Source organism: Rhinolophus hipposideros (genome assembly GCF_964194185.1).
Source record: "Rhinolophus hipposideros genome assembly, chromosome: 13".
Classification (NCBI taxonomy): Eukaryota; Metazoa; Chordata; class Mammalia; order Chiroptera; family Rhinolophidae; genus Rhinolophus; species Rhinolophus hipposideros.
The window spans coordinates 53,267,556-53,279,471 of NC_138059.1; the positions used below are offsets into that span (position 1 = coordinate 53,267,556).

The 11,916-nt window shown below is 38.0% G+C and overlaps 2 protein-coding genes across 4 annotated transcripts in view; both read right to left on the minus strand.

Annotated features, from left to right (window-relative positions):
• The window catches only part of TMEM68 (transmembrane protein 68), a 43,087-nt gene that overhangs the window by 15,340 nt on the left and 15,831 nt on the right, over positions 1-11,916 (minus strand). For 2 of the 3 annotated variants that reach the window (XM_081070754.1, XM_081070755.1), the window contains 2 exons: positions 5,264-5,431; positions 2,546-2,739 (listed from right to left, as the gene is read on the minus strand). In XM_081070754.1, coding sequence (XP_080926880.1) covers positions 2,546-2,739; positions 5,264-5,431 — 362 coding nt within the window. Of the gene's footprint in view, positions 1-2,545; positions 2,740-5,263; positions 5,432-5,612; positions 6,767-11,916 lie in introns of those variants that run through there. The other variant, XM_081070756.1, reaches the window with a different exon arrangement.
• Positions 7,419-8,670, minus strand: LOC308506805 (10 kDa heat shock protein, mitochondrial; the record flags this gene model as incomplete). The annotated part of the gene is made up of 1 exon (XM_081070779.1): positions 7,419-8,670. The coding sequence occupies one exon, from the start codon at positions 8,668-8,670 to the stop codon at positions 8,362-8,364; it is 309 nt and encodes a 102-aa protein (XP_080926905.1). The 3' UTR covers positions 7,419-8,361.

Genomic DNA, 11,916 nt, shown 5'->3' on the forward strand with positions numbered 1-11,916 from the left:
GATATGTTAGATAAGTTACCTAAAAATTCTTATCAAAGTTTTTTGATTCTCAAGAACTCACAAAATAAGAATGATTTATATTACATCAAAAAGCTATAACTTTCACATGAACCTTAAATATTTTCTACCAATATTTTGTGAACTTGCATTGACGATCTTGATTTTTCACTCTAATTTGTTTTGTCACAATTTAAATATAGTTAATCCTGAAACAACAGTCTTAAATCTTCACTCAAAGTTTATGATGATTCTGTGAGGCCTATAAAGCAGTTTTCCAGCTGGGATACTTGAGCCATTTACAACTATATCCATACTGACTGAAAGCTTTCCCTCACATATCCAGAAGGCCCCTCTAATCTCAAGGTCAGCAGACTCACTGTGAAATGCAGTTAGTGATGGCAACAGCACCAGTTGCCTGCAGTCCTGAACTGTGTGCTCTGCTTCTGCCTTGCTGTATGACCCGACCCCTCCATCCCTTCATCTTTCTGTGCCTGAGTTTCCTCATCTGCAACATTGGAATAATTACGTATGTCACCTACTTACTGCACAGGAGTAGCAACATAAAGCCTTTAAAAGACTACAAAAGGTTGGCGTGGTACGAGATTTATTACACTCACAATGCTATGTTGTAAATCAACAATGTTAAAGATTTTTGTTTGTTCATAAAAGGCTGTTTATTAAATTTTCTCAAGTTTTGTAAAAAAAAAAAAACCTTAACTATATTATCTAGATTATCTTAATTATCTAGAAACTCTTTCAAGGATTGGAATAAGAGTGCCTTATTCCCTGTAATTTTTTTCAGGCCTTCTTCCAGGCAATGTTCCTTAAAACTGTAAACTTAAAGATGAGGAATTATAATCTCATGATCAATCTATGTTATTCCAAATCTATATTTGTCATTTTTATCTTAAACCTTAAAAGAAATAATTCTTTCAAACTATTTTTAAAAATTGAACTATGTTTGATTAGATTTTAGCTTTTATCATTGCTTTAATATACATTGGTTATCCTTAATTTTTGAACAATTGTGCATATACGCTTTTTTATTCCATATTATTAATATAGTCCAAGGTTTTGTTTTTTATATCAGTACTTAAGACTTTTTGCAGAATAAAATGTGCACAAATTAATTTTCTATATCACTAATACTAGTAACATAAAATTAAATTCAAAAGGCTCCTTTCTAGTAGTGTTTAATATTGTGTTAAAAAAAGTCAATTTAATTCAACAAATACAAATAGCCTACTAAGTGCTAGTCATTGTACTAAGGACTCAGAATATAAAGAGATTGCCCTGTCCCCAGAGTGTATAATCCACTGTAGGACAGTAGTGTTTAAATTTTTATGATGTCTATTATTAAGCATTTGGGCAAGTAACTTAACTCTTACACTAGGACAACAGTATTAAAGTACTACAGCAATAACTTACTTCTAGGAGTTACACATACATACAAGAGAGAATAGAGCTCAATGCATTTTATTTTATTATAACTCTGCAATTAAAAAATTAAGAGAAAATTTCCATTCTTCTTCAAATACTGGTCTTGGATTAGAGTGAAACATCCATAATCTTTTCCTTTTTAATCATCAGTCTTATTTGCAAGATGAACAGGCAAGCTAAGGGTGAAGACTGGTCTCTTTATGTAGCAGCAGTGAGTACACAAAAAAACTGAAATGTCAAAGCACTGGCAGCTGTCTCTAATTGGCCTGGAAAAGAAAACCACCTTGTCAAAGGTACTACGGTTTCTTTTCCTGATAGACAATCTAAAATGCAAACAAAAAGAAAACAAAGAAGAAACATTCCTTAAGTAATAAATAAGTGTTTCATAGGATAAAGTACAATATGGAGGCCAAAAAGCTGAGAAATACTTTCCAAAGCCAAAGAAAAAGATAAAATGGCATTCATGTTCTTCAGTCTACTAAGTACAATAATTAGAATGAATCCCAAAGGAACATTTAATTTTATTGGCAAATTCACTTGTAAAGCCTTTTAAAAAGATCTAAATTATGCCCATAATTTAGATCTATTTCTCATCTTAATTCATACTATTAGATAGCTGATCACATTTGCTGATGAAAACTGATAAGAATCATATATTATTTGAGTCCTATTGTTATGTAAATTGGTCACAGATAAAAGAATTGCAATGAAACCAACCAACAACCATCATTAAAATAGACTAACTCAATAGTACAAAAGGATTATAATACATAGAAGTAGAGTGATTATTACTTATTTTAAAAAATATAACTGAAGGAATACAAAGAATTTTACAAATCTGATTAAAAGAAGCTCGATTTTGAAATGTAAAATAAAATTTTGCTGGATATTTGCCAAATTTCCAGACTGATTTTTTTTTAGATGGCTTCTCATCCACAAGGAATTTTCTCTATTGTTATGTACACTGTTTAAGAGTTATGTACACTAATTTTTAAAGTACTGCAATGACAGTATCTAAATTCTTATATACTTTGGCTCACTATTTAAATCTTTACTACAAATTTAACCTAACTTTTACTTTAGTAATTAGTTTTATACAACTTACCACTTTTGCATCAATTGCAACCTGAGCGAAGCCTTTACGATTACCCCATATGATGTTGTAGGTTTCATCACTAATTAGGGCTTCTCGAACTCCACCTGGTGAAATAGCTAACAAGTGACCACTCCTCAGAATTTCAACACATTTTTCTCTTGGTCCATGTAGAGCACAAAATACATCAAGTAATAAACTAAACCCTGTAAGAAACATTAGTATGAACATATCTTAAGTATTTCTTGTCCAATTCTTCAAAAGCAAATATCTTCACAACCTACATAATTTTCTCTCCATACTTAATCAGTAAATTCTTTTTTACTTTACAATCAACAAGAATTCTTAAGGTTAACATAAGATTAATATTGCTGGCAAAGTAACAGCTATGTCTTACTGATCACCTACTATTAATCACCTCCATAGTGATCACCTACTACTCTGGCTACTTTACATGTTTAAACTCTTAATTGAAACTTACAAAAAACCTTGGAAAACAGGAATTCTTATCCTCATTTTACAGATGAGGAAAAGTTGGCTCAGAGAGTAAGTAGCTTGCTCAAAGTCACACATTTAGCAAATGGCAGGGCAGAGATTCCAGTCCAGGTATGTCTAGTCCAAAATTCCTTTCACTGAATCTCATGGCCGAACATTGTCTACAGTATTTATTAGAGCAATCAGAAATGACATCCCATCAGCATATGAACCCTATAAGAAAAAGAATCACTCAAGAGAATATGAATCTGACTATGCTTTGCCCTACCAAAATATGCACACCATAATCAAATCTACTGAAATTAAAGGTTAGATGATGCTAATTCCACAATTAAATATTTTAAATCATTAATAATAGCAAAATTATTAAGAGATTTAAATAAAGTGAGTTTTTCAGGAGAAGCCAATTTTAGGTTTTAATACTATACAGTTTTTCAAATTACAATTATTTGTGGATGAAACAAAAAATCCTACCAAGTAATTAAATATTTTAACCAAATCCTAAACAGGAACTTTAGAGGACTGATGGTCGTACACATTATTCCTTAATACTGGAAAATATGGAAATGGATAGTGAAAACTGTGCAGACTAACCAAACTTCTCATAGGTTTAAGGATCTGAAGCAAGATTATAAGTATTAGTAAGATTGAAATAATTTTCATCCTACATTACATTAAAAGCTCACTGACTTAACTAGATGCATTCTCATAGTCAATGAATGAACAGGGGAGGTTTCATAAACTATAAGATCATAAATATCATAAAGGGGAAACATTTTTTTAAAAAGCCAAATGCTAAATATTCATATTCTATTATATAAAAAAAAAAATGGAAGCAACCATTTCTCTTATGCTCCATAAGAGAAAACTATGTAAGTAAATATTTTAGTCATATACTAAAACTATTGTTTACTAAAAAAAAACTATTCTTCATAAAACATGGTAAAATATTAATGCTAACATTAATTTTTTTAAAAAATCAAAATGGTTTGTATAATATGTGAACATATGCAAATTAAAAGGTTAGGTTAAGGTGGTAAAGTTATAATGACTTTTTTTCTCTAGTTTCCAACTTTATTATAAAGTGATCATATTACTTTCTAAAGAAAAACCTTTTATAGCCAATTTAGTTTATACCCAAAGTACAAATGACGTTTTACTGACATTAGGATATCCAAAACATTAACCATGTCTATGAAAAAAAGGACGGAGTAGACTGTTACTTAATTCACTGCTTGGGGTTTGTCTGTCTGGTTGAGTGGCTTTTGTTTTTATTATTCCAGAGAACAAACTGTAAACTTTTTGGCTTGTTTCTGGTGACTTAGTGACAGAAGAAAATAAGATTTAATCTCAATAAGTTTATGTTAAAATTATTTTTTTAAAACTCTATCATGTTTGAAATGATTTGGTTAATTAATCTTTTTTAAAAGGTACACAGCCTTTATAAACAGATTAAAAAGATTAAGAGTTATAAGTCTACCAGGCAAATCAAGTATGATAAGAGACAAGACATTTTATACCAAAATATAAATTAATTGTTTTGCAAAAGTTATAATATATTTTTTTTTAAAGTAAAAGTTCAGGATTCAACTTTGAAAAATAATGACTAAATACCTGTTAATAAAGAAAGAAATTAGATAACATTTGGGCCATAATGCTTTTATATTTAGATATATAACCTATACAGGATAATTACATGCTCCCAAATTAGAGTTCCAAGTGTGTTACATAAAAACCGGCCAGCCCAGTGGCTCAGGTGGTTAGAGCGCCCTGTTCCTAACACCATGGTCAAGGTCGCTGGTTCAATTCCCACATGGACCATCTCTACAGGTAAGATTGTGAACAACGGCTCTCCCTGGAGCTGGCCTGACATGAGCAGCCAGAGGTTGGCGTGAGCAGCCCGCAGCTGGTGAGAGCTGCCATGAGTTGCTGTGAGTGGCCGACAGAGGACTGGTGACCAATTCCCTCACCCGGGGTGGGGTGGGGTGGGGTGGGGTGGGGGTGCGGGAGCGCAAGGCTCATCATACCAGCATGGGCCAGGGAGCTGTGTCCTACACAACTAGACTGAGAAACAACGGCTTGAACAGGAGTGGGGGCGCAGCGGGAGGTGGAAGAAGGGGGGGAAAAAGGCAAAAAGCTTTTCTAAATGATACTAGAGAGCAAAGATATAGATTACCACATAATTTGATTGTGTTAATTAAGTATTTTTACATCATATCTACAGTGAAAGTTTACCTGGAATTTTAAAGACAAAGTGATCAGCTACTACTCGGCAAGTTCTGCCTTTATGGATAAAAATTTTAGCCATGAAGTAGTAAAAATCTATAGGAATAGCTCCATGATAAAAAATTATAAGTGCTGGTCCTTCTTCTGGTATTTTTTCCATTCCATGAACTTCATAACCTGTTAAAGACAAAATACAATACTTAAAATATATTTATTAGTTATTTATACTAAAGGATGGTTACTAACTCAGGAACTCAGTTTTTTCTTATAGAAGTATATGAGCCTTCCTGTTTCCCTTCCTTCCCTTCTTGAACAAATCAGTCCACAGCCATTAGGTTAGCCAGCGAAAAGTAGATACCTGTGTAGTGGGGTGGCCTGGAGAGAGTGTTGGAGTCCAGGCTGAGTGAGAATGGATTCCACATGGGGTGGTCCAGAGTGGGGAGTCAAAGTCCAAACAGCCACAAGAGCATCCACACAGGAGAAGAGCCTAGAACAGGGTGCTGGGGCCTGAGTAGGAAAAGGAGAGGAGCCAAGGGTGGGGCATGCATGGGGAGGTCAGAGCCTGAGTAAAATGAGAATGACATCCAGACATGGAAGTGGCCTGGTACAGGGTATTACAGCCCGAGTGGGATAAGATGGTATTACAGCCCGAGTGGGATAAGATGCTACCCGTGAGAGGTAGAGGATGGTAGCAGTGATGGCAGATTCGTTATTAACAGAGAGAACTGATCAAATTAGTCTACATATTAAGAATAATGTGAGCCAGGTTTCTCACTGTTAAGAGAAGGTGGTTGCAACTACAGAACAAGAAAAAACTAGAATAAACTCTGTAGTTGTAAGCGAACTTTGCTTCCACTCTAAGAATGAGAAAGAGCAGCATGTCAGAAAGCTGAGGTCGCTCTCTCAATCGGTGTACTGAGCTCCAAAAGGTGACAAGCCCCTCTAATGACAGAAAAAACTGAGCATGGGAGGAAGCAGTAGGTGCCATAAAAGTAGGTAAGAAAACAATTGATATGTTAAATAATTAAAGGCCAAGTGTGGAAGAGTATTGAGTGTAGAATCCCTGGGCACCCCAGATACAAACAAGAGTCCATACTCACTCACCAACATTTCTCCACAGGGCTCAGTGGTTGCTCTCAAGAAAAATTAGGGGCAGGGCAGTCAAGGGACCCAACGGAGCCCCTGCTAAGGGTACAGAGACCAAAACCCCACTTACTTCCTGGAAACTTCTCTTATAAAAGCAAACCCTGATACCCCTTCTAAGGAAAAGGCATATGCAACTGATGCGGGAAGGGACAGTGCTGCTCCATTTCCCCCCTTCTCCTCTCTCGGGCCTCGCCCACCATCCCAGTCTCAGGCAAAAACACACTATTACCAGGTATGGGTAGAAGCCAAAGCATCTCCACTGGGTGGAATAGGGTAGGCCCATGGTCCTGACAGTACACATAGAAGAGATCTGCTATCACCAGGAGGAAGGGCAGGAAACTTGCTCCCAACCTCAAACCCCCATCTATACAAGGCAAAGTTTGCCTGCCACAGGGAAAAGTGAGAGGACCATTGAGAAAGCCCCCCGGCCTACAGAGCCTGTGTAAGATTTTGGCTACACCAGGAATATCAAGGAGTGCCCCCGCCACCCCCCATCCTTACCGCAAGCGTCACATGGAGTTAAAAGTAAAGGCCACCTTTTCCTGGAGGAGAAGTAGGAGCATGAAGAGAGAGCCCTTCTGTGGCACAGGCATGCAGGATTGAGGGTGCAGTAGGAATATCAAGAGAAACCCCTCTGGCGCTCTAGGTTCTACATAACGCACGAGGCAGCAGAAGGATTTTGAAGTGAGTGCTGAACTGAAGGTAACTATAGCTACCACAAACCCCAATCCCAGTTCAACGATTGAATAGATTGAATTAACCCCCACCCCACTCCCTAACGACCTGACAGAAAAAGGACAATTTTCAGTGACAAATACTATTTACCACATTCTCTACTGTTCTTGTTCAAACAATGCCCAGAATTCATTTAAAAAATTATGGGACATACAAAACGGCAAGGAAAAAAATCCATTGTCAAGAGATTGTTTAATCAAAAGAACCAGATCCAAGTGCTTAAATTATCAGACAGTAACTTTAAAATAACTACGCTTAACATGTTAAAGAATCTAGCCGAAAAAGTGGGCATATAATCAGATTAGAAAATTTCAACACATAGAAGGGAATTGTAAAAAACAGTGAATCTAATGGAAAGGCTATCTCATTCAAATACTTGAATACTTGAATGAGATCTAAAGATTAGATGTTAATAATATATCAATGTTAATTTCCTGATTTTAGTGATGTTAAATAGAACATTTTTGTTTGTAGGAAATGTACACTAAAAGTATTAAAGAGGGGGCAATGTAGGGACTTACAGTCAAATGATTTAAGAAAATAAGTTCTTGGTACAATACCTGGAATATTAACTTTTTAAAAGTCTACAAATAAAATGAACAATCATATTGCCATCTATAGAAAAATCATGTAAAATCAGAGAATCATACACTCTGTAAGGTAAAAAGAACCTTCAGGTTTCAACCTAATAAACAATATCAGAATTTAAGACTATTTTTGATTGCTAATCAAGGTTATCGGAGGAATCATACATCTCTGAAACATGAAGCACACTTCACTGAATCTGCAAGCTTCTAAAAAACTGTGATGCTTGATATAGAGTAGTTACTAAAGAGTACAAGGAACAGATAAGGGGGGTGGGTGAAAAGGGTCCGCGTAGGAGACATCAAACAAGTTAAAACTTTCCTGTGAGGTTACACAACCTAGAGTAAAATTTAACAGTCACTAAATAATTACTGATAAAAACAGGAAAAAAACTCTTAACTAGTGACCCAATACAAAATAAACCACCATTTAAACTGTTACATACATGTGAATAAATAGCGGTGTAAATTTTTAAAACTTTTATTTAATACATAAACATATATTATTATTCTTTTTTTTTTTTTACTTTGGATATCATTAGTTTATTACAAAAGAGACATGGAAATTATTTACATGATGAGATTTCAGAACTTCAGTGGAATGGGCAGCTTCACGTGATGCCATGTCAGTAGTGATTTATTTCAGTCTACATACTTTCCAAGAATGTCACCATCCCTAAATAAGAAATAATCCTTGTCATCTATAACTACTTTGGTGCCTCCATATTCTGGAAGAAGAACTTTATCTCCAACTTTCACGCTAACTGGTTGAATCTCTCCACCCTTTCCTTTAGAGCCGGATCCAACAGCTACTACTGTTGCTTGCAATACTTTTCCTTGAGATTTTTCTGGAAGCATAATGCCTCCCTTGGTTACAGTTTCTGCAGCACTCCTTTCAACTAATACTCGGTCAAAGAGGGGGAGAAACTTTCTAAACGCCTGTCCTGCCATGACTCCGGCAGCAGCAGTTCGTACTCCGCTCTCGCGCCGCGGCCGCAAGGAGAGACCTGCCATATATTATTATTCTTAAATTCCCATTTTATTCTTTAAAAACAAAAATAATATTATTGACTCTAGCTACTACATTTGGGGGGAAAAAACTGTGACCAAGAAAACATCTCTCTGGTAATACATTAGAGACTCTTGTCATTCCTTGGTGCCTCTTCCTGCCACATTATAAACCCTATTCTAAGTCACCATAAGCAGGAACAAGCGTTTCAGCAAGGAAAGCAAATGACAGGATGAAAAGGGTAATGGAGATGGGGAGGGGAATGATCTCTAAAGGCTTCCTTCTAACTTAACCTCAGTTCAAGGTTCAAGGTTGGCTTCCTGGCAGTACCTTTTTTCTCCTACTCCAGCTAAAGAGATTAACCTGCTTACTGTCCTTCATACTGCTACCAAACACCAACATAGTTTTTTATAGCAATCTGTGCTGCTGGTGAATTGCGGGGAATATAAAAGATTTAAGTAAGCTCCATCTATGTTTCAGAAGAAAAATACTCTGAGTATTTTATCACAGGAATTGGGAACTGATACTCTGAGGACCAGATGGAATGCGATCATGGCTCTAGTCATTAATACCTACTTTTCTGTCTCATCTCACCACTGTCAGACCATTGCCTCACCTGATCCTGGCCAAAAGAAAAAAGCCTATCGAACAACCAATGGGTCAATGAAAAAAATCAAGAGAAATTTAAAAACAAAACAAAACCAAAAAAACCTTGACACAAAAGAAAATGGAAACGCAACATACCAAAACTTATGGGATGGAACAAAAGCAGTTCTAAGAAGGAAATTCATAGCAATAAATGTCTATTCAAGAAACCAGAAAATTTTTGGAAAGATCCAAGATGGCAGAGTGGATAAACATTCTGCTTGCATCCTCCCATGACCACATTTAAATTACAACTAAATTATAGAATAATCAACCTGGAGAACCATCTGAAGTCTAGCTGAATAGAAGTTTTATAACTAAGGACATAAAGAAGAAGCCATGTTAAGACTGGTAGGAGAGGTGGAGACCCAGACAAGCCAGCATCAAACCTCTGTGTGGTGGTTGAGAATCAGGACGGGTATCTCAGTCATGGAGGTTGCACCCACTGGAACGAGGGACCCCAGCCCCACACCCAGTTCCCCAGCTGCGAGTACTAGTGCTGGGAAGATAAGTCCCCACAACACCTGGCTGTGAAAAACAGTAGGGATTCTGACTGTTGGGTGGAAGACTGTGGGAAACCCAGACGTCCTCTTAAAGGGCCGATGCACAGACTCACTTGCTCACTGACACTCACCCTAGGCTCCAGCAGGAGGACAGTGACTCAGTGGGCCTTGGAGACATACAGGGAGAAACTGAGTTGTGTGGCTTCAGAGTGAGGACTGGAGAGACAGTTGCATTTTTCCCTGTGTAGGGTCCCTCTTCCATGTGGCTGGCGGTCGGGTACCATCATTCCTATGTTGAGCCCTCTCTCCAAGCCCATGGCCAAATTTGAATCTGAATTGGTATGGTAAGTTCCACTCACTCCACCCTGGTGACTCCCTGGGTCCCTGCCCCACCCAACTCTCCCAACTCCGGAAGCACTTTTTCGGCAAACAGCCAGCCCCACCCACACTATTTCTTCAACAACTATCAAAGGTCCATAGGCCCCAGATGGGCAGTGGCTAGCTTGGTGTGCACTGAGACTTTTGCTGAGTAGCTCCAGGCTCAGCACTGGCACCAAACCACAATGTATATTAACCTGGTAAACACAACTCATCCCACCCAGGTGACTAGCTGAGACCCCGCCTCACCCAACTCAAGTACCACACAAGGTTTTATGAGCAGATGAACCTTACGGGAACTGGCAGATGGCAACAGGCCTCAGGATGTCCCGGCTTTTTGTGGAACTATGTGCAACCTATCCTCGTTTCACAGTGTGGCCTCTCCCACACACCTCCAGTTTTAGCACAGGCAACAACTGTGGAACGCATTATAGCTCCCATCAGGTAGTGCCTGGCTAGTCACAGGCAATGGGTAATCAAGGCCTGCACCAGAGCCCCTCACCAGAGGCCCCAGAACCAATATACTTGGAGGTTGTCTTCAAATCAGAGCAGAGTATCACCCAAGTAGTCCCACAAACAGCACACGAGGGGCCGGCCCGGTGGCGCAGGCGGTTAGAGCTCCGTGCTCCTAACTCCGAAGGCTGCGGGTTCGATTCCCACATGGGCCAGTAGGCTCTCAACAAAAAACAAAAAAATAAATAAAATAAATAAAATAAAAAAAAAAAAAAAAAAAAAAAAAAAAAAAAAAAACAGCACACGAGAAGGGCAGTCTCAACAGGTACTAGAGCCTGCTGGGGCTAATCTTGTTCTATGGGGTAAGCCCCACACACAGCAGCCCATAAGCTGTGGACATGGCCAAACCCCACAACCAGTCAGTCAGCCTGAAAGTCAATCCCACCCACTGACATGCCAACAGCAATAAGGCTCAACTATAACAGGCAGGCATACACAACCCACACAAGGAAATCCTGGAGCACCCGGTACAGGTAACCAGGAAGATTGTGTCACTGGGGCCCACAGGGCACCTACTACATTAGACCACTTGGCCAAGACTGGGAGATGTAGCAGATCTACCTAACACATAGAAACAAACACAGAGAGGCAGCTAAAATGAGGAAACAAAGAAATACATCCCAACTGAAAGGAGATGAGGGAACTCCAGAAAAAGAACTAAACAAAATGAAGGCAAGCAACCTACCAGATACAGAGTTCAAAACACTGGTTAGAAGGATGTTAAAGGAACTTAGTGAGAACTTCAACACAGAGATAGCAAGCATAAGAAAGAACAGAAACCATAAAAAACCTGTCAAAAGTGAATACAGTAACTGAAATAAAGAGTCCACTACAAGTATTCAACAGCAGACTAGATAAAGCAGAGGATCAGGTCAAGGTAGACAGGTAGCAAAACGCACCCCATCGGAACAGCAAAAAGAAATAAGAATTTTAAAAATGGAGAATAGTCTAAGAGACCTCTGGGACAACATCAAGCGTTAACAACATTCACATCATAGGGGTACTAGAAGGAGAGGAGATACAGCAAGGGATTAAGAATCTATTTGAATAATGACTGCAAACTTTCCTAATCTGGTGAAGGAAATAGACAAACGTCCAGGAAGTGCGAACAGTCCCAAACAAAATGAACCAAAACAGTCCCACATCAAG